At 25.9% G+C, this 24,041-nt stretch overlaps 2 protein-coding genes and 2 long non-coding RNA genes across 8 annotated transcripts in view; 2 read left to right on the plus strand and 2 right to left on the minus strand.

Moving 5' to 3' along the window:
- Window positions 1–11,005, minus strand: part of LOC126917278 (dnaJ homolog subfamily C member 5) — a 31,749-nt gene extending 20,744 nt beyond the window's left edge. Inside the window, exons 1-5 of one of the 2 annotated variants that reach the window (XM_050724014.1) lie at window positions 10,797–11,005; window positions 9,684–9,822; window positions 8,997–9,149; window positions 8,571–8,702; window positions 1,612–1,668 (exon numbers count right to left, since the gene is read on the minus strand). In XM_050724014.1, the coding sequence (XP_050579971.1) occupies window positions 1,612–1,668; window positions 8,571–8,702; window positions 8,997–9,149; window positions 9,684–9,822; window positions 10,797–10,816 (501 nt within the window). In that variant the 5' untranslated portion in view covers window positions 10,817–11,005. The remainder of the gene's footprint in view (window positions 1–1,611; window positions 1,669–8,570; window positions 8,703–8,996; window positions 9,150–9,683; window positions 9,823–10,796) is intronic. The other variant, XM_050724015.1, reaches the window with a different exon arrangement.
- On the plus strand, window positions 410–1,187 carry LOC126917300 (uncharacterized). Its single transcript, XR_007710912.1, has 2 exons — window positions 410–767; window positions 988–1,187. It is a non-coding gene; the product is annotated as an uncharacterized LOC126917300 (long non-coding RNA).
- An 815-nt stretch (window positions 11,006–11,820) lies between the features above and the next one.
- Window positions 11,821–14,192, plus strand: LOC126917292 (uncharacterized). Of its 3 annotated transcripts, XR_007710901.1 has the most exons (3): window positions 11,835–11,923; window positions 12,014–12,717; window positions 13,157–14,192. It is a non-coding gene; the product is annotated as an uncharacterized LOC126917292 (long non-coding RNA). The 3 variants fall into 3 exon arrangements; XR_007710900.1 differs by having other exon boundaries at window positions 11,821–12,828; XR_007710899.1 differs by having other exon boundaries at window positions 11,821–12,717.
- LOC126917242 (uncharacterized) lies at window positions 13,713–23,884 on the minus strand. 2 transcript variants are annotated; one of them, XM_050723945.1, is made up of 10 exons: window positions 23,769–23,884; window positions 21,458–21,572; window positions 20,690–21,012; window positions 20,143–20,344; window positions 19,192–19,340; window positions 18,037–18,396; window positions 16,554–16,708; window positions 14,924–15,207; window positions 14,403–14,659; window positions 13,713–14,085 (listed from the first exon to the last, which is right to left on the minus strand). In XM_050723945.1, exons 2-10 carry the CDS (start codon window positions 21,543–21,545, stop codon window positions 13,912–13,914), a joined length of 1,992 nt encoding a protein of 663 aa, XP_050579902.1. In that variant the 5' UTR covers window positions 21,546–21,572; window positions 23,769–23,884; the 3' UTR covers window positions 13,713–13,911. The 2 variants fall into 2 exon arrangements, with proteins under 2 accessions (XP_050579902.1, XP_050579901.1); XM_050723944.1 differs by having other exon boundaries at window positions 20,690–21,063.
- Between the last annotated feature and the right edge of the window lie 157 nt (window positions 23,885–24,041).

Raw genomic sequence — 24,041 nt, forward strand, 5'->3', positions numbered from 1 at the left:
TGTGTAGAAACGTTAATTTCCCCTCGATTTCGATGATTTTTGGATTAGATGTAGAAATCGATATTTTGAATAATATTTTTCCTATATATATATATATATATATATATATATATTTGAAATATTTGCGATAAACTGTCAGTATCACTACAGTGGATTTTGCTTATAGTTGAGCACTTCTGGCAACGTATGCGTCACTTATCTTCTGTTTCTAAACGAAGGTTGGGCGACTTTAAAGGCCTTATACACAACGTACATATACTCGGCTGCAAGAGTCTGTTATAATTTTATAGCTTATAACTCAATTAAAAGTAAATATTATGAATGTATTGGGTTTAGGTTAGGGGTTAGGCAGCCGAAGAAATTAATTGAGTTATAACGCACATTTTTTGCAGTCTCACATATATGGTTGGGGCTTTTAAGCTTTTCCGACTCTGGTTTGTAAACAGAAGATAAGTGGTCGACGGCCAACAACTAACTGATGTATACGCTGCCACAAACGCACATCTTGGCAAAAGTACATCGTAATTGTGCAGTTTTTCCTGGAGACTAAGCGAGTTATACATATAACATGTGCACCCCTTATACATATAGGAGAAAGTTGTTCAAAATGTTGTTTTACAACATATTCAAAAATCATTGAAATCGTAGGATAATTAACATTTTTATAGTTTCATCAAGAAACAAAAAAAGTACAGAATATAGCAATCATTTATACAAACATCACTGAAACTTTGATATAATTAAATAAATTATATTATTACGAAAAGGTAATCTAATTGCAAAAATATTAAAGTTCATTTATTACGAAATTATGATCGATTATTAAAATATTACATAAAAAACCAGCTTTTGTAAAGCGAAATGCCTAACGTTTTAGAATTTCTTTATTGATATTAGTCTATATTTTAAAGTCAGTTCAAATAAAAAAGCACTCATATCAGTCACAAACTCCGTTTATCAAACTTAAAGCATTATGTTTCCCTTTAGTTAATGTATACAAACCTGCAATTCTCGTTCTGTATATTCCGGTATGGAGACCAGAAAAAAAATGATGAAAGAAGAAACGAAAATGTTCAAGAAGCTGGTATGAAAATGATCGAGAAACGAACAATATGTATTCTGTATGTAAATGTTTGTCTCAATGGTTCTCATTTCCTCCTGTTATAATACATAATATTTTTTTTTTCTTTTTATGACGTAATCTTATTTCTACTTTATAAATCCTAGTATAAGTCACTAGAAATTAAAAGTTAGTATAAAAACATATCAATGTACTAAATGAAATTATAAATATTGTGTTTTCGTAATGAACATACGATTTCTAAATTTCGTAAATTATATGCAAATATAAAATGAAAAAGATATAATTCTGTATCATGAGACAAAAACAATTTGCACGATTGAAAATAATTAAAAAATAACGTTTAACAAGCATAAACGATTATTAACGATTAATGAAGAACAAAACTTATGTTCGCTATTAAAAAATTCTAGTGTTTCATAATTATCAACAAGATTTCTCAACATTTGTCGCAACTAAAACAAACTTCAGTCACATTTCTTAAATAAAATTAGAGGACTAAGAACCACTGATACTGGAAAAAAACTTACCTTAACCAGGCCTCTGGGCTGATTCATCACGACATTCGCCTCTGGGTTCTGGTTCCGCTACAATACAACAACAACGTAAACAAAACCGCTAATCTATCGTATTCTAAAAAAAAAAAAGGCAGACGTAAAATGTGCATGCTAGGCTAAATTAGAAAGATTTCACAAATTACAGATCGATGATGTATGACAAATATGAAATGACTGATCAAGGAAATAATCAATTACATTAAAAGTGCACTGAATTGTCGAGAAATAAAGAAAAAGAAATATTACTTTCTTGTCCTCGTAAATCTGTAAAATCAGTGTTAATAAGAAGACGTAATTTTTTAAAATTAAACAAGTGCAACATTTCTGAAACGAAGCACGATTTCTTAATTTCGGTAGGAGAACGAAACGATATTTTAATTTGGATATATGTAATAAAATTTCTTATGTTATTATAGTTTCTATACCCTTCCTAAAATGAAAAGCATACAACCAATTATAGTTGTGTATGTATTTATAAAATAGCCTTGATCTCACAAGAATGTGTTGCGATCTTGACAAGTGTTTTTTGAATATTGCTAATATATATATTCAAATATTAACAAATAACCAAATACTTCTATACTGTTATATTTTTATACAAAGTAATTTTAAGAACTGAACATTAAAAAATTGTTAATTCTTACAATTAATGAAATATTCAAATATCAATAAATTCATTGTAAAACTTTATAATACTACATAATTTTACAATTATCATAAGTATGATAGTAATATATATTCAAACATTATAGTAACCCTCTGATAAATATCATAAATTTTCGTAAAAATTACGGATTCGAAACTTCTGTCTTTCTTGTCTCTCTTTCATAAGCTTCGTTTCTTCCTAACCTCTAGGTTTGAGATTCTATCTTATAAAAATAAAAGATATTTCATAATATATTATTTTATATAAGAGTTAAAGATTAAATTTAATGATTCAATGATAATATTATAGTTGAAATACTGTATGTATTTAATAAAATATATATCATTATATGACTAATCTGAAAATAAACCGTGACTTCAATTTGTAGTAATAAAACGTATGCATTAAAAATTGTTATGCTCTACTTTAAAAGAACAATCAATAATAATTCCTGAATGTTACATGCTTTTATAAGTTATAAGTAATGTCGCTTTTTTGGTTTAGAAAGATTAAGTACGAACATCACTTGCTAAAAGTATGAAAAAAGATAACAACTACTAAGAATGTTTCCCTATTATACAAAAAATTTATTAGGAGCGAAAGAAATATAGCTAACACATATTTTCTATATACTCTGCCATTCGAAAGAAGGATTCGATAACAGCGTTTTAAATTACATTAAAGAATATTGAAATATGTATACTTTAGATATCAAAACGAGAAATAGAAAAGTAAAGAAAATGAGCTACACCCAAACTTTTAATGAAAGATTACATACTATAGTATATCAGGTATAGTAATTATACTATCCCAGATATGGATACTAATCCGCACAACTAAAACATCATCTTTTCTGATTGTAAAATAAAAACTGCCAGAATAAAATATGAATGATTTATATTTTGAGAACTACATTTTTTCTGCAAATGTAACTATGCATGTATGTTTTACTGTTATACCATTCCTTTAAATCGAAATTCGCTGACATTTTAAATAGATGTGCTAGGTTGTCCCAAAAGTTCCTTTCGTTTTATAAGGAAATAATAGATACACAAAATTTTTGGTTTTATATTATTTTATTGAATTGTTCTATTGGGACAAAATGGACCATACATAATTGGATAAAATAATATAAAACAAAAAATATTATGCATCTATTATTTCCTTATAAAACGAAAGAAACTTTTGGGATAACCTAATATTTATTAAAGGAAATAGATTTTCTTTAGTAAACGTATTTAATTAAAACATCTCACAAAAACACCTAATCACTTTTTATTACCCTATTCTAACATTTATTTGCAAGATGACGATGTAATTTAGTTTATATGAAAAAAGATATATCATACGTTCCTTAGCAAAAAAAGGCACAGTTGTGTAATGCATAAGCTATGTAGATAACCAATTTTCATACTTCTAATTATCAAAATAAAATAATGAAGCTTTTTGCCAAGCATTAGTAATGAATACTATACAATAATAAGCTTCAATCTAAAGAATTATAATATCTAATCTCGTGCAAGATTAAAAAACCATGCAAAATTTTTCTGGAAAGTGGATAAAAAAACAATGAATATATTTCAACAGAGGCTTGTACTATACTAGTAAATAACTTGTATAAATTTGTACTAAACTAACACGAATTATAACTAATGCTAATAATTAAACAAATCACATGCAAGAATGTTGGGATCATTTGGCTCAACAATCAAAAAATTCTTTTCATAGAAATCCACTAAATTCTTGTCATCTACCAATCTTCATATTGCAAAATTTTCTTATCTAACAAAAGCTTTCATAAAAAAAACCAGTTTAAAAACGACATTACTTATCCCATAATTTAATAATACATTATACATTATGATGTTTAATAATAAATCTATCTTTATAATTTTTAAAAAATTTCATACGTTTCATTTTTAGAACTGCATCTAGAAGTATATCTATAATAGATTTTGTTTAAATATTGTAAATTATTGAAAAAAGATGTAAGTGATACTAAATCACACTAACATTTTGTAGAATAATCTCTGCATCTCCTTAACTTATATCACTATATTTATATTACTATATGAGAGATATTTAGTGCAATTGTAAATTGTGTGCCATAAAATAATGTAATTTACTTTGTAATTAGGGATAAAAATCATAAAGTTCTAAAAATCATTTTTAGAAACTTTTATGCAAACTTACATGTAGAGTAAGCTTATCTTATAAATTTACCTTCTTACTAATGAACCTTCTCCTCAATGAATCTTCTCTAACTAATATTCTATGCTTAAATTATATTGTGATATCTAAGTATATGATTTCTACTAGATAATCACAGATTTAAGAGGGCTAAGATACCTAGAGCCAAAAAATGCACCTGTCCTTGAGATTTCTTAAAATAAATATGATCAAAAGTTTTTAACATGTATTTACAAGGGTATACTTAAATCTAAGTAAAATCTATTCATAATACAAACATCATTAAAAAACATTGAGAATGGTTGAAGAATTATATGTTGCACCATTAAATTGAAATAAAATAATCAATTGATTTCCAGATGGAACATACTCTACATCAAAGATTAAATAACTATTCAATATTAGACACAGAATAATTGTACGAAATATCCATTTAACGCGACCGTTAACAATAATATTTCATTGTTTTTAATAATATGAAAAGTTGGTTAAGGAACTAATATGATAGTTAGCTATAAACTATATAGAGGGGGATATTGTAAATATTATCTCCTTATTGTTATTAGAGTTCAAGAATTGGCTAACATTTATTACATACTTGACTTTGATCAATTTAAAAATATAAGAATGTTTGCTTATAAATATTATATAACAACAGGTTGATAATTATTCCTTGGGTAGAACGTTTTCAGGTTTAAGATAAATATTATTTTCTTAATGGCACGTATTATACTGTTCTTAACTCCAATAAAATAGTGACATAAATTTTAGAAGTCTTAGAATTAAATATGTAGTAATAAAGATTTAATATTTTTATACAATTTATTAGGTTGTCCGAAAAGTTTCTTTCGTTCTATAACAAAATAATAGATGCACAATGTTTTTTCTTTCATATCAGCTTATTGAATTATACACGAACATAATAATAGAAATATAACGAAATGGATCATACCTAATTCAATAAAATAATATGAAACAGAAATTATTGTTCATTTGTTATCCTTATGAAACGAAAGAAACTTTTCGGACAAGCTAATAAATTTTTATAGAGTAAAGATATTACTACCATATTACTATCATACCATTACTCCATAAAACTATGTAATTCTCGTAAAAAACATTTTCATACAGTTTTAATTATACAGATATTATATGATAGAGATATTTCAGATGATAATTTTAAAAGAGTTAATGATAAATTTAAAATAGGCAACTATTTAAAAATATTAATAAATTAATAACGTTTTCTCTTGATCATTCATTGATTGAATTTCTAGATTAATTAATAAATTGTTGTTCGTATATGATGAAAATCCTTGCATATATCTACACCAGGATTTGAACATCATGTACCTATATGAATTGTCATTGTAATTTTTTCTTTTTTTTTTTGTAATTATACAAAGTATTTAGGGAAAAAATTCAGAGTTATTTTTAAGTTTAACACATTCACTACATACATTTTTAATCCGAATCGACATTTGGTCTTAGAATTTACAAGGCAAGACTGGATGGGTCATACAACCAGGATGATGATAATTCCACGTGGGAAGGTAAGTCGAAAATACAGAATAAAATTGTTTCATATAATGTTTCATTTTCGAGAAACTAAAGATTGGAAATTTATCAACAATACTTAAACTTAATTAAGTATCGACTAGTAAACGATCAGCGTTATTCTACATGTAAAAGTAAGTTGAAAATATAAAATGAAAATTTTCTGTTTATGGCATCATTTTCAAGAGAATAAAAATTGAAAACATATTTACATATTTATATTGCATAATACATTTTCAAATTTATTTTTCTCAAAAATAAATCGTTTTATGAAAAAATTCTATTCTATATTTAGACTTATTTTTTTCACGTTGAATCAGTCCCTATACGGTTGTCCCGTTCGACTTCACCTTGCAAAATTACAATCAGAAAAACTATAAAACTTTAAAAATATTACATTCAGAATTTAATATAACATAAAAAGTAATAATAATTTCTGAAATAAACATGTTAATAGTTGTTCTTATAAAAATAGCAAACTTTAGTGTTTTTTTAACTTAACATCTCTCCAAAAGAAATACATTTGTTTGTTAGAATAAGCTTTAGATAGTTTTATGAAAAATGTAAAAAATGATAATATTGTTTAAGCGAGATAAAAAAGTTTGACAGCAAGGGATATAATTTTAAAGTCGCGTTCATATCAACCACATAAATACATACTCCGTCTTCCTTCAGCAATTTTGTGCAATATTGTATGTAAGGATGAAACTAATAAATCAAACCAAAATGAACACATACTCATAGTGAGCAAACCAGCTTATTCAGAATTATCTATATATTATCTCAATATCTTCTTACTATATATGTATATACATAATTCATATATGATTAATAAGTATGTTAAAATATGGCAGATCATTTTCTAAAAGAAGTTAAATGACATGAAGTAATAAACAGATTGGAAAAAAAAAAGGAAAAGAATTACTATTAATAATCAAATTAAAAATACTCAGGATACATACATAGTGCATATTTTTCACCTATATTTTTCTTTGTTTGCCTTCTCAAAGAAATTCTTAAATAAAATATTTTTCGTCATAATTCAAATTGTGCAGAATAAGAAAGAGTACCACTCTTCAACTAAATGTTATTTATCTATTACTAAATGTTGTTGATAAAAGTATTTTAAATAAAATTGTCCCTTTAATACTAAAAAATTTATTGATGATTGTTCCGTTTCATTTAATCAAAAAAGTTAAAAAGGAAAAAAGAAAGATAAAAGAAAGAAAAAAAGAAAGATGAAATTGGTACCTGCAAGAATTTTTAGAGTTATGTAATATTTTATTTAATCCTTCCCCTGTATGAATATTTAGTTACCAAGGATAGCTCTACAGACGTACACTATCATGCATAAATATTTGGACACTTGATGCAATGCAAACAAAAAATTTATATTTTTATTATAATTTGCAGATTTCGTGTTTATATAGAATGTCACATCAAAGATGAAATATGATCAATAAAAATTAATCTTTTCTAGAATGCTTGGTCACAATATCAACGTAATTTTACGATACTTCTATTTATACGCATTTTCGTTATTTTTTTATAGATATATACATATGTCTATGCACTAAAGTCTCGAACATTGGCACCATTTGGCGACAAATTATCATGATTAGGACTTGATTTTAAATACAGATACAGTCCGTTATCTTGCCAAGCGTAGGAAAAAATCATAAAGATCTCACGTAAAAATGTAATTCAAAAAAGATCATAAATAAAAAATTCATTATTAAATTAATATATTATCTCATAAACATTTGATTTCGTATCAAGTTACACAACACAGTTTTCTAGCTTTTGGGTGTGTCATACGAATCCCAAAAATATCGGTAACCGAAATCGATAGAATCATGGGGAAATTTTCCAGAGATGAGGATAACGACTAATCAATTAAGTAGTATTTTGTGAGATTAATTAATGGGGCTTTACTATATATATTATTTATGTTTATATATATTATGTATTATATATATATATTAGGTTTTATATAATTTGATATTTTAAAAATGTACATCAACATTTGTAAATTACTTTGGGACTTCATATGGATTTTCTTGCAAATCAACAAAATATGAAAAGATACGAATCTCTTAAAAGATTGAAAATATTTTATATTTTTATGTATGTGATAGAATTTTAATTCTTATATAATTTTCTTCCAAGCTAAAATATATTAAAAACGTCATTGAAATTATATTTTTTATTTTGATCATCCATTAATTTAAGTAACTTCAAGGAATTGATAAACGTTGATTTATTTTAAAAAAGTATAATGTTTCGTATTATAAAATATATTTAAAAATAATTTCCTTGATTTATCAAAAATAATGATTATGCTATGGATTTTTTAAAAATTCCTTTCCTTTTTTATATTCGTACATTCCTAGTAAATATACGATAGCATAAACTACAATTAATATTTGATAATTAATTGGAACGGATGGAGAATATTTTTAATTTCATTTTGAATAAACAATATAATTGTCCACGGCATAAAATATTTAAGAAATGGAAACATAAGTAATAATCTTACCTGTAAATTGTGGTATTCTCCACTATTTTCTGGTGGTGTTGGCTTAAATTTGCCACAGCAAAAGTTGCAACAACAACAGCAGCAACAACAGCAATAACATGCAGTTATCAGACTACAAAATATGAAGAGTGCCTGCAAATAACAAATTTTTTTAGTTTTAATTAATGTGATAATTATAAATTTGTAACATATAATCAGTTGCATGATATTGATATCGAAGATTTAAATTATGAATTTGAAAAGTAAGTTTATTAATTTCTTAATTAAATGAAAATATTATAAACTTGAACAAATAAAAGATATTGTATTCACTCATCTGTATATTATATATTACTATTAATAAAATTTTATCAAATTTGAATCAAAGCTAATATTAAAATAATATTTAGTTTATAGAAAAACTTAGAAATTATAATAAAGACTTACCTTGCACCAACCAGAAGTGACAACAAAATATGCATTAACATTTTCTTCACCAAATTGTTCCGCGACATATAATCCAAGAGATCCATAATTATCATATATATTTCTCTTAGTTAAATCTGTTAATATAGCATGTGCTCTATTTATTTCTTTAAACTGAAACATAATTATGTTTAAAGAGATGAACTTTACATAGTTATATTGGGTTAAAGTAATAATTAAAATTTTTTCCATATCTGATTTATAAGGTTTATCTAAATATGCATACATCATTATAATAGGCTTTAAAACATACTTGAATGGAAACAAATGTTATCATATTTAGTTCTATGACAAAATATTTGAATACTGTTCAATTTATGGAACAGACATGCTCTTTTAAGGAAATTATAGAACTATTATATGGAAAGCAAAATATACATCTCTATTAAAAGTTAAATTGCATACTTATTCTCACAACTAAAAATTGAAATTATATGAAATTGGAAACAAATGAATCAAACTAAACTATAAAAGATGCAATTTCTCCTCAAAATAGGAAAAGTAAGAAGAAATTGCTTTCATACAAATATGAAAGATAGCAATTTTTTGACAAATTAAAATAAAATAAATGTTAAACAGATGCTTGTTATCAAAATAAAATGGATATAATTAATATTAATTTTTTCTAATGTATCGTATCATCTCTACCTTATCTGCTGCTTCTGGATTATTCGGATTTTTATCAGGATGATATTTTAATGCTAACTTTCTATAAGTCCTTTTAATTTCTTCAGGGGTGGCAGTTTTTGGAATTTCTAATATTTGATACAGGGAATCTCCTGCTGTCCTAAAACAAATAAGATGTTAATGAATCAATTAATTATCAATTTCTATCCTAAGCATAACTTGTCAATTATCAAACATTATTTTCAAAATTACATTGAAAAATGTTTAAATTTAGACTATAAGATTAATTTATTGTAGTCCATATATAACATGGAATAATAAAAAAAAGACTCTGACATATATAGCCTTTTTACTTATAAAAAAATATATTTATGTAATAGAAATTTAATTTTAATAAAGAAGATATTTAAAAATGTCCAGGTTCTTGCCATAGAAATATCATATTATTATTAATATAATAATCTAATTGTATAAAAAAGTTTATAAAAAAGTATTTAACATATACTTTAAAAGATTTTAATTAATTAAAATATGAGTTATAATCTATTTTAAAACAGATAATTGTTCTTAATACTAGAAAACCTATACTTCCTCCACAGTTTAAAATTTTTATTTCACTATATTGATTTTTACAAATGTACAAGAAATATTTTGCAAATTTGACAGTTGCAGTTAACATTCAATTTTCATATTAAAATTTAAATAAATTAATTTATTTGGTTAAATATAAGACATTTCTGAAGATAAAATACTAAATTAACTTTAATGACAGTCATCTTCAAACTTATGTTGAAATAGTATGCACAAATCAACAAATTAACCTAGTAAATATGTATTTTTATCGTTAAAGAATAAACTGTCAATTGATAGAATTATCATTTTTTATTTTCGTTAAAGCAAACAAATTAAAATAAAAAGTAAATAAAAAAATAGAGATTAAAACATATAAGAATAAGTAGAAGAATAACCTAGAATTTTTCTAATTTTGCAAGATTTTCAATTCCTAAAAGATATGCACCAAATTCAGTGGAAAAGTTTATGTTAATTTCCATTGAAATAAAACAACGTAATTTTTTTAAAGTAAAGAAATAATTTAAAACGCAAAATTTTAGGCAAGGGTGGTAAAGTACTCACGACATCTTTCTTTTATCCATGTTTAATAGTAGCGTTACTCGATGATACGAAAAGTAGAATTAATTTTTTACTAAGTATTTCAAACTTTCGTCGTCCTGTATTACAGATACATGATTTTCGTCATTAAATGAACGTCTTTTTGAATAGATGTTGTATCGGATGATAGCAGAGAAAAGGATTCAATATTTTAGTACCAAAAGTGGACACAGTTGCACCAAATTGGCGCCACTGAAAGTATAAATTTAAGAAGTATAAATGAAGTTTGAAACTATTGATGCATACTATTTCAATTAGACGCACAGTTAACTGCATATTTAACTTAATCGCTACTTATTTGTAAATACTATATTGCATATTTTGTTTTCATATATATGTACAAGATAGGTTCCTAAATTCATAAAATATTATTATAAAGAAATGAAATGTTGTTAAGATAAGAAAATTTAGATTTTTTAATAAAAAAAATGGTTTAAATTATTAAATTAAAAAGTCAATATTCAATGATAAATTACAATAGTGATTACATATATAGTTTTATTTAAGATAGTACATACACATATATACATTTTATCCAAATTATGATATATATATTAAACTACCAATGTGTTACAATGTCTCTTATCATAATTTCGGTCGTTTATTGTTAAATTGTTTTACGTATTTGATTGGTATTAATTCTTTGCACTCCAGAATCGAGAGGCGACAATAGCTGGTTTTACGTTTTCTTGTATGCAAAGCAACGGTTCGATATCTAACGTTTTGTTTTATAATTAAGACCGAAGGAAAGAATGATAGGTTGCAGCTTATTGTTTGTAGCTGTTATAAGTACCAGATAGGTTATATTGTACCTTGTACTAGTAGTCATTGTTTTGTATATAAACAGATAACATTCTAAAATAAATAGTCGTTTCTTTTAGATTTCATAGTACAGCATTGTTCTATTAATATTATTATTATTATTATTAAATTGTATTTTAAACTATTATAATTATTATGGCAATCTCTCGATGATTTTCAAATATGTTGTCAGGATCACGATTTTGGACAACTTTTTCCTACATACATATAACATATAACTGCTGCTCGGCTTTAGTTTTCGAGATAAGAATTGTTATGTGCTCTTTGATGTGGGTTAGATATCGCTTAGGTTTAGGTTAGATTTATCTATGGACTCCCATTGGAGTAATTATACATATAGGTACAATGCAATATTGCAGGTTCCAATATTCAAGGATATTGATTAACAAATGATATCGGTCAGATTTTTTCTTCCAATACATTTACCTAGGATAGGTTCACCCAAATTTTATGGATACTTCATTTGATGACAGTTTCAAAAGGAAGACGGAAGCATAAGAACTTGTTTGCAGAGAAGAGTTGAGTTGTTATTTGAAATACATAAACTCAAAACTTTTGTTTTATTTTGTGCCGGGTGAAAATATCTCTGTAGTTGTGAAATACAAGGAGACAGTTTCTTTTATTACCTAGAACCCAGAGAAGCCAATCAAATGGAAAATAAAAAATAAAAATAATAATAGACTTTGAAACAGGATACATTTGCAGTATTGTGGTACTTTGATAATAGTCTATTGTCAACAGAACAGTTGATAAGAATTGATCTTCCAGTGTCAACTACAATTTCTTTAATCTTATATAAAACGCTATTGGATAAAGCTCCAGTTTCTCAAGGACACCGCATGTTCAGTGACTATTATACAAGCTGTTCTTTGCCCAAAAAATTATACAAGATAAAGTGTTATCTAACCAAACAAATTCGCAGAAAATATTCAAACAAATAGAAAAAGATTGTCATAAAAGATAAAATAGAATGAAACATCTATAGTAGCATGTTAACATTTAGCCAACCGCGCGTGCCATAGCGAGCTATTTTCACCGCGCGTTTCCACCGCCCTCGGACAAGGTAACCTATACGCTGTCCACCGCGCATTTTTCCAAATATCAAGGACTAATATTCATTACTTAAAAAACAAAGAAGTCTAAAAATTATTTAAGTGGTTAATTATATTTTGCGGTAATAATTTTATTTAACGATTTCATATATTGTTTATACGAAACATCAAATTAAAAATATATACTAAAAGCATAAAAAATATAGGTAAAATTAAAAACATTAAAGATGACTAAAGATAAATAACACGACTTGAACATGAAATAAAAAATGCATAGTGCATTTTAATATTTTTTTACAGTGTGACATCATTCGATTATAACTTTATTTAGTCATAACTGATAGTGTAACTTTTTAATTAATTTTAACACCACTAAATTGTTGTATTTTATTATATACTGTACTTTATAAAAGCAGAAAAAATGACGCAATTAATTGGGAACAATTCCAGGTAAACAATAACTAATAATAACAACAACAAAAGAGAAAACGCATTGCTAAAATCAAAAAGGGAGATCTCATTCGGTCACCCAGCGATGTTCTTCACAGAGGGGAGATCTCCCCATTCGGTTGGCTAAGTGTTAAAGAAATAATACTTTGATCCTGGTTTTGAAAAATAAGTAGATTACACCAATGTTGGCAAATTGGGACAATGGTGGAATGAGTTCTGTCAGAAGGATACTATGGGATGATATTAAAATTATTATAGAAAAATCTAATATTCTATATTACATAAAATTTATGGATGGTGTCGATTAAGCAGACAGACACAGTTTAACATATTCCTTCATGAGAAAAACTCTTTAGTAGTGGTATAAGCTATTTTTTGAAAGATTAGAAATATCTATTATCCTGTATAGAAATTGATACATATTATATAAGTTTGTAAAAAAACAAAGAGACAAATGTCCACTTATTCATTCGATATATATTAAGTTACTAGTAAATCAATTTAGTGGTGATTCTGATGACAGGATTGTAACGTATTAATTCAAACAGCTACAGAATTAATCTTTTATTTTTTTCCTAAAGCTATTACCCAATATATAAGATTAACAGTAATTTGTAAAGTAGAATAAAATGTAATTGTAAATTCTTATGCTAAGATACTTCCCAAAGATAACAATTTTATTAATAATTATTATATAATACAAAAAAATAGAGAGTATTAAATATTAAGGAAAAAAAATATTAGTCAATAAATTTTTAATGTGGAGGTAGATATTGATTATCTGTAATCAAAGTGCTCTTCCTATAATCACTTGACGATGAATTTTCATTGTTTGCATCATATTTGATATTTATTTTGTTTCCTTCAACTGTAAAGCTGGATATGATTTTCTTTAGCCATGTTATATCTAATGAAGCAAATGTAGCAACCTAAAAATATAAAACAGAGAATTTGTATTTATCTTTTTCTGATTTTAAAATATAATAATATAATATAAATATAATGTAATATAAATAATAAAATATATTAAAATTGATTTATTAATTTGATATAAAAGTAGCATGCGATATTCGAATATTAATTGATTCCTATAACTAATATGAGTAATTATATTAACAAACACAAAAATACAAAAACAGTATTCGAAACATATCTTTTTCTATTTCTTTATTATTGTAATTAATAATATTAATGTAGATATGAATAGTAATATCTTCAGTAATATATGATAATATCATTATCTTACTTGATTTGATGGATAGCATCCTGTATCTTGACTATAAATTCCAACTAATTCATAGGCACCATGCTCATTTTGACAAGCAAGAGGTCCCCCAACATCTGTATCACAAATATTATTTGTTTCTTCTTTGGGTGCAGCACAGATAGTCCCATTTGTAACATTAATTCTAAGATTTGTGCTTAGTAATAGCACATCGTTGCAACGTTCTCTGGATAGTATGTTCATGCTAATTGCATGCATGATTGCACCAGCATAATGTGCTAAAACAGAAATATTTATGTACTTAATCATTTAATTTGGATTAAGTTCCGGATTATCTTGATTCTCAAAGATAAATATAATCATAATAATATGTAACAGTAACATATATACAAAAATAATAAAATTTTTATGTAAGACTGTACTCGAAAATAAAATCGGAATTATGAAAGAAGTAACATTATTATGATAAACAATATTTAACTTTTTATTTACGTGTAAATTATTTATTTAAATATAATAGACGATATTCCTCGCTTAATTACCTTGAAGAATGGACTTTCCCCAACCGGTGGCAATGCACAATTTATTATTTTGGAGTAAATGCTTTGAATCAGGTAGACATATGGGACTTATATGACGGTCGAATATAATGGGACTTTCGAGATGCAACATCGCGAGGTCGTATTCTCCAGGTTTTCCTTCATAATAAGGATGTATACTGATGGATGATACATTGATGATTTGGAAAGGCAATGGTTCTTCATGTTTTAATTCGTACCCCAATTTCCATTCTCCCAATTTTATCAAAATATCTTCCGGCAGCAGACTTGAATAATAATATAAAATATTTTGATGAAGAAAATAAAATGATAACAGTTTATTCTAAGCTAACTACATATATCTTACAAACAGTAATATTAAAGTTAAATAATTAAATGTAAAAAATAATAAAGCTTAATAAATATAATTACTATAAAAAATAAATTTCACTGTTAACAGAAAACGCGATATCCAAGTACCACGAAAGAGGTCATTATTTGTAATAGAAAAAATACTTTTCATTTAATAAAAATATATTGTAATATTCGGTCATGTTTTTGATAATAGTTCTAAAAATGTATCTGAATTTTAAATGCCTGAAAGTATCTTAGGTTACATCATTTGTATATGTTCCTATATTCTCAGAGATTTTAATACGAAGTTGCGTATACCTTTCCAAATATGGTGACTATGCTATATTCTTCGCTTAAATTTTGTGGGTGGATCATTCGGAAATTTCGTTACGAAATTTAAAAAAATTTTAAAGATAAAATATTTTCATGATTCATAAAATCTGCATTTTATTGAATAATGCATACACCTTCTTTTTTTCGATGACTTTTTACTATTTATTGAGTAGCTTCACGAATCCGTTTTCGGAAAATTTTTTATCCTTTTCTACTATGAATACTTTAGGCCTATAGAAGTTTATATAATATAATAATATAATATATTATATAATACTATTACATTATATAAACTTCTATTATAATATATAATATTATTATATTATTATTATTATTACTTAGTTCGTGCCTTTCGGCTTTGGACGAGCATTCGATTTTACATTTCGCTTATCTATTACGCTTTTTACATTCTATCAGTCTTATGGCGTTATCACCTTATTGCCTCCTTCCTTATATCTATCTAAACTTTTTTCCTTGTCTATCTCTCTTTTCTTATATATGTACCTCCCCTCCTATCCACTCTATATAATATTATTATATTATATAACTATATAACAGTATCTATTTGTTGTACCGTTTCTAATATGTAATTTGTAAGTTATGATTGAAGTTAACCTGTGTTTAATTGAGATATTGTTCTGTAGTAGCAAATTCTCGCTAAATTATCGAAAATAGACAATAAATTGAGATTTTTTGACAGATTTTATTTTTATCAATAAATTTAAGTTAAAAATTCAAGTAAAACGAATATATATATATATATATTTATTAGTTTATGAAAATATTATTTTTATTTATTTCTTCTATTTTCCATCTGAACAAAATTTTTAAGTGAAACTGAAACTTCCGGGGAAAATAATACAAGAAAAATATATGAATATTTCCAGGCATATTTTGATCTGTGTAATTAATTATTATTGTCTGTTTTTATATTTAGTATGCTTACCCGTAGATGCAATTAGCTGCTGTTAATACATCTTGAGCTCCAATTAGAACACCAGAACAGAGAATTTTCCGTTCCTTTAAATGTAAAACCATCGCTTGCCATGGAATCTCTGCAAAAACTGTTTTGGAGTCCGTTTCTTGTGATTGTTTCAATACCTGACAACAGAGAACAATCCTTTTAAAAATATTTCTTATTTATTCATATTCAGAACGTTGTTTCATATTGTTGCATATTTAAATTTCTTATGTTAAGAAATAACGTACTTGTAATATGTTAAATTGTTTTATTGATATCCTAATTTTTTTTCGAACGTTTTATTACACCGATTATTGTTCTCTGTATTATTGTAATTTACATTCTTTTAAAAGATACGACTCGATTAATATGTGTAAATATCGAAGCATTATAATTACAATCAATTACGATATAATAAAATTGAGATGTTCGTTGAAAATAAAGCGAAGCATACTTCGAAAAAACAATTAACATTTTTTGACTCCTTCACACATTGCACGTGTTAAACATGTTTGAATTTCATGACTTTAATGTAGTATGCATAGATACATATGTACTTGTACATTTACGAAGGAGTTCGCATAAAAATGAGAAAGTTTCTTCTTTTATTTTATTTCATTTTCATAGAAAATTGAAATAGAAATACGTTCTACATATACTGCTTTTACGTTTTATGGCATACGCTTATATAATAAAAGTATTCTACATTGCGATAATTTATACAGATATTACAGTTTAACGATAATTCAATAAAAATATTTTGTAATGTACAAAATAAATTTTCGTTCATAGCAAAATTAAAAGAGACAAGGGGACGGCTTGATAATTATAAAAATAAAAATATATGGTTTTTATGTGCGATGCATTATTTTGTCGAACGTGGGAATATATTGAAAACACAAAAATATACAAACTACTGCTAACTGTTTACAAAAACAAGCTGAATGTGTACTTATAAAAATATTTGTAATTTTGTATGTATGTGTACACTTAGTCACTTGACATTTAAATGACGCCATCTAGCTCATAAATTTTATTAATTTGTCTTTCAAAATGAAATGTCGAGTTTTACTGTGGTGAAAAGTCAAGAAATTCGGCAAGAAAAGCTTTTGGTAAGAAATTCTGTGAGTTTAGCATAGCTTGTTTCTGTCGCGTACTGCACTGCCCTTCGATGATAACGTCATAACGTTATTGTATATTTAATTATATGTATATGTATAAAATTATATACAGTTATTGTTTCTATTTAATAATAATAACAATAGTATGAATAATAGCTTATTTTTGTCAGCCCTCCGGGCATGAAAAGTGACTCGGTTTACATTGTTACTACAATTTTTTTTATTTTTATATTATATAAATTTCGACTATTTGATTTTTTAGTCGGTTTTGATAATTTCGTTATAAAAATTGGCACAAAGGAAGTAGAATTTGTCGCATTTACTGACACTTATTTAAAGATACTTACCTTATTTCTAATACCACATCTTAATCTTGTTTCCAGCGTGTTAAAACCACTTTTGTGATTTGTGCCCGTATTTGGAGGAACTAAAAATACTTTTTTCGTAGAAATATCGGAATTTTCTGGTATTAACACTGGCTCAACTTCTTTAGGATGCTCTACATTGCGATTGTTTGTAGGTACTTTAGTAGTTTTTACAGGTGTATTGGGTAGTTTTACTTTTACAACATTCATAAACGTTGGAAATCCTTGTTCGTCAAATCCACCGGAGTAATTTGCCGGAAGATTGCCTGTTGGCCAAGGATCTACGTAGTTTGGATCCCGACAACATTTGCCAATTATTCCATTATCAGGATTTTTGCAACTCTATGAACAAGTATAACAACGTTTCTTGTAAGCTGAGTTTCGAAAATTCAATAAAAATATTTATCTTCAAATATTCTGTGCCTAAATTAAAAACTTAAAGATTTATTAATTTATATTTAGTAAAGATTATTTCTTTAGTAAATCTTTTACTTGTATTTTCAATGTTCTTATGTCCAAATGAGTACTGTTTATTTGTATTATAATACAACTATTACAATATTACTACATATTTTTACCTTCGAAGATAATTTTAAAATCAGTATAAATCTTACACTACATCGGTGTTCTATTTAATGAAATATAATAGTAGTACATATGTACCACTATGTTGCAAGTATAATTTTAAAACAATGCGTCTATCGGTATATTTCAATTTTAAATATATTTACAGATATATTTCGACAAGAAAATTTTTATGCGGAATTTATATTTATATATATTGTATTACATTTCTCTATTTGATATTTGATCTTTTTCTATAACTCCTTGAAGTCATGAAAATACGATTGTACTGCAAAGGTGCCCTCGGTCTATCAATATATCTTGTCAATATATGTTCAATATGTTCAAGGTTCTCAACTAAAAAAATCAATATGTATTATCAATACAATATTGTCAATATTTATTTATTGACAAGTTGTATTTTCGTTGAAAACTTTGAAATATTGTCAATATTATTGATCGCCTGAGGACTTCCTAAGATTGGACGTTGTGAACTCTACATTTTGAATATTTGTTATTTTTATTCGCGGTATTTTTAATCGGTAATTTTTACTCACGGTAATTTTTACTCACACTCATTGGCACACGTCGAAGAAGTTGCTTTTCCGACAGAACAACAGGTTCTGGACTGATCATTCCGTCCATAGTGCAAAACTTCTCTTCAACGCATATAAGCGCTGCTGCACATCCAAGCTGTATATGGGTCGGAATTGCAAAAGCGCCTAAATATTTTGATATTTCAATGAAGAATGTTATTAAATTGTTGTCGCAATAAGATATTCCCTAGTAGTATTATGTTATCTCATGCATTGCGTTACAACTAATGTTAACGATACCAATTATTTTATTTAGCAACCAGAAAATTAAGAAATTGAATAATTTATACGACTTGCTAAAATACATATTCTTTGGTTGCATAATATTTAGAAAACTATGAATATAGAATAAGCTATAATATGTTACGAGTTGTTTTTTCGAGAAATATGGATAGCGACAATCCTAGTTTGAGCATTTTAGTATATCAACTATATCGACAGAATTTCGAAATAGAAATTGAACGCATCAAGGTTGATGGTCTTTCAGTTAGAAATCTCTTTTAAGATGTATCTGATCCTGTTCAGCAATGTCGTTATAAGCGCGTTACTTTTAACGTTTATTATTGTACTAGATATAAAATTTGTTATTTTCTCGAATTTCTTAGTTACGTAGGACAGCAAATATTTTCTAAACGAATAGTGGATTGTGCTAATAATCTCACAATATATATTTTTTAAATTACTGTAAAAAGTAATTTGCTGTTGGAAAGAAAATAAGATCATTTTTCGTTTTACCTTCGTTAATTAAAATCTAATTTATAAAATTCTATATCGTGTAAATATGTATATGTGGTATTGTGCATATGTGTACATGTATATTTGTTGTATATGTTGTAACCACTTTCAAGCTTAAAATTACATATAAGCTGTTATTGCATATTATCGTTATCAATGTTAAGTTAAATTAACGAAAGTTAAATTAATATACTTTGCATAGAAGATCCAAAAATATTTGGCTCATTCCTTTCTTTAGTTACTGCAACCTGGTCATAGCTTATGGATGATTGCCCAGTTTGATAATTTATATTATTAGAATTATCTTTTACATTTTTGCCAGACGTTTTCAATTTCCTTTCAAATTCTTTTGTAATCATGCAACAAACTTGATCATGTATCCTGCATTGTTGAGTCTATTAAGAGAAATGTTAAGAAAATAACATCTGTTAATGATTGATGCACGTAAAATCTAAAATCTGTTACGAAAGATATCGTTGTACAATTTTTTAAAAGCTTTTAATGAACTAAAATTAAATTTCTCATATTTTTGAAGCAATAAGAAAACGATCTATCACGTTATTATTAAAACTAAGATTACGGAGTAACGTTTAAAAAAGAAACAGGAACATTCGTATCCCAACTTTTTCTACTAAATTAATGAAAGCATTCTAATTAAAATAACAATTATAAATTCTTTAAATGAACTGCATCATACTATAGCTAGTAGTACTATTTTGAAAAAATACGAATAAGTTTACCTTGATGGATGAAGAGTAAGTAGTGCTTTTACTTGAGTGAATATAACCATTTACACAATCTTTTTTGTTAACGCAAATTCTATTCAATCCACTACAGCTAATTATAAAATCAGTGTCCTGTTCCGCGAATTTTAAACCATCGGAAGCAAATTGACCTCGATGAGCTTGGTTTTGATTGGTGTCTTGTTTAGGATTTTCAACTATCATCTCTTGCCGAGAATTTTCAAATATTACACCATCTTGTTCTGGTTGAAATATTACTTCTTGTTGTTCAGGTATTTGAAATATCGCATGTTGTTGTCCAGGAGATTGAAATATTACTTCTGGTTGTTCGGGAATTTGAAATATGGATTTTTGTTCAGAATTTTGATATGCTATGCAAATAAAAGGACGATTGATAACGACAACAATACAAAACTTAACTTTCATCTCATATAAAAATTTACATTAAATAAAATTGATTTAACAAGAGAAAAGACGAGATTTTTCTATAAACTGAAAGAAATACCAAAACAATTGGCAAAAAAAAAAAAAAAAAAATTCAGAAAGTCATGTTTTTAGTATTTCATATTAGGTTTTACATAACTATGTATAAGAAAATAATTTAATAAATCATTATTGACCGATACGATAGTATCTAAAGTAATATTTTTGTTTTGAATAAATAAATATGTATAAATATAGGAAAGAAAGCTTATCTCCTATCGAGAAATCTCCTTAATAGTTTGCATAGAACTACATAAATATTAAAATATCAAATGTACAGACCTGTGTAAGGAGTTTTGGTTTGAGGCGAGTAAGGCAATCCATTTGTTGAAAAAATAATAGCAATAAATATTAATGACCTGATAAGCATCTTTCTTTGTGTTTCTTCTATGTATGTCTGTAAAGATTATAAAACGAGCGATGTAAGAGGGCAAAAAATTGTAATCTTTAGTCAAGATGCTTTAACATTATAAGAGACAAAATAGAGTTAGAATTAATTACATATAAGATACATAAACATGAAGACAAAAAAATAAATAAATGCAATAAGATAAAAGAGATAATAAGAAAATTGAAAGTAAATATAAAAGACTGACACGTTCCATGACTAAATACGAAGAAAATGTACATGTATAAGGATGCTGACGTTTGGGCAAAGTGGTGAAAAGCATTAATTTTAATTTATGGAAAAAGGAAGACCCATCACCCGGAAATAGCTGATCCAGGCCACATCGTCTCGATCGAAAGAGAAAGGAATACACACATACAGAGATTCTTGATTTTTACTTTTCTAATGTCCTACATTCCAAGAATGATATTTTGGAGCTCACGTCATTCTTTCGTCGACCTCGAGAGTGTTTCACTTTGCCTCTCTATCTCCCTTTCTCCCTTCCTCATAGTTAATTCTTCGTCTATTTTATTAGCAATTACTATTTATAGATAATATTTTAGAAAATTGTATAATCTTTTCAGTGAACAAACGAATACAAATAAATTAAACTATCTCTTCAATTTTATAGGATTTGCGTTCTATGGATGATGGGGAGTTTAGTTAATATCCTTTTCGGATATTTGCAAGTATGTTGTAACATAACTTATGTACATAAATATGAATAATTTACAAAAAACTAAATAAATTTCAATTTCCAAGAGTTTTCTTTGTTTAAAATTACATTGAAAATCTAATTTCCTCGCTAGTTTATAATCTATTAACGTGTATCAAGAATGTAGTTATTTTTATAAAAATGTAGTTATTTAAAAATTATCACAAAAATTAAAAACTCGATTCCCACAACTACAGCCGGTGTAACCAAAAGATTTAAATGTCACGGACGTTCAAAGTTTTGATCTAAGATTTATAATGTAAGATTCATATGTATGTATCATTCTTTTAACAAATTAATAGCGATTATTACAAGCAAATATATCAACGTAGAATACCTTTATTTTATGCACATTCATTGCTGATTATAAATTTATATTTTTTAGTTTTACCGTATATTTAATAATCATTTACGAAAATAAAATTCAGAAAAATATACATGTCGTGTTTCTTTGTTCATCCGGAAATTTCCGTATATGTGTTAAAAATAAACAATTCTCTTACAAAATAATTCTGATTAAAAAGAATGTATATCAGTATTTTGAATAAATACAAAAATAAACAATTCTCTTACAAAATAATTCTGATTAAAAAGAATGTATATCAGTATTTTGAATAAATACAATATTGTATATTAATCAACGATAATATTCTTTAAATGAACAATGTAACAAAAAATTTGTTGGTAATTTATATGTTTGTTGTGATTTGTTGTTAAGTCTGTATAACATATCTGTCAAAATAAATTACAGAAGATAGTGATAAATAGCTTTCATTTTGCCAAAGGATGAAGAAAAAATGATACTTATACAAAAAATACATCAAAAAATTGTAATGTATAAAACGTGATATATTTGTTGACGTTGATATTTCTATGAAACACAGATAAACAAATTACACAAAGTAACGATGAAGAATTACAAAAAATTGATGAAAAAATTATATTATAATATTATAATATTATAGTATTATAATATATATAATATTATATATATTATATTATATATAATATTATATATATATAATATTATATTATATATAATATTATAATATAATTTATATTATAATTTAATATATTTTAATATATTATAATTTATAATATAATTTATATTATAATATTATATTATTATAATTAATGAGAAAATTGATATAACAAGGAAAGGTACTAACCACAAAATACAAAATAGCATAAAGAAATGGAAAATAATTATTTTATATGGAAAACAGATAAATCTTATTTTCAATGTAATAATTAATTAATATTTTAGATATTTCATGATTTAGAATTTATGTTATTTGTACAGGATATTACTATAAAAAATTGACTATTTTCTTTTAATTTTATAAACCAATAAATTTTGCAAATAACTTTGGTAAAAGTTTGAATATTAGTTTAATAGCCAAATTTTTATAATTCTATATCGTTATTGATTTATATAAATAAAATTAAAAATTCAAAAGTAGATCAAGATTAGAAACAATGGCACCTACTTATTCGGTAGATCCGTATGTGATGAGTACGATTCACTAAATGGAATTTACTTTTCCACGTGATACCTAAAAGAAAGTTAATAAAACTGGCGCTGCTTTAGTATTCGTTCTTCTTTTATATCGATTCGCCAATCTTCAATATCTCCCTACCATCCCAATCGCAATTGCAACCTTGTGCCCACCTTCTTTGAACTATCTTCTTCGAAAATTTCCTTACAATTGACAAAATAGTATTTTCTTCATTCACTTAGAAACTAAATATTTATGCGCTTA

The sequence above is a fragment of the Bombus affinis genome, chromosome 6 (genome assembly GCF_024516045.1).
Source record: "Bombus affinis isolate iyBomAffi1 chromosome 6, iyBomAffi1.2, whole genome shotgun sequence".
In the NCBI taxonomy this organism is placed as follows: Eukaryota; Metazoa; Arthropoda; class Insecta; order Hymenoptera; family Apidae; genus Bombus; species Bombus affinis.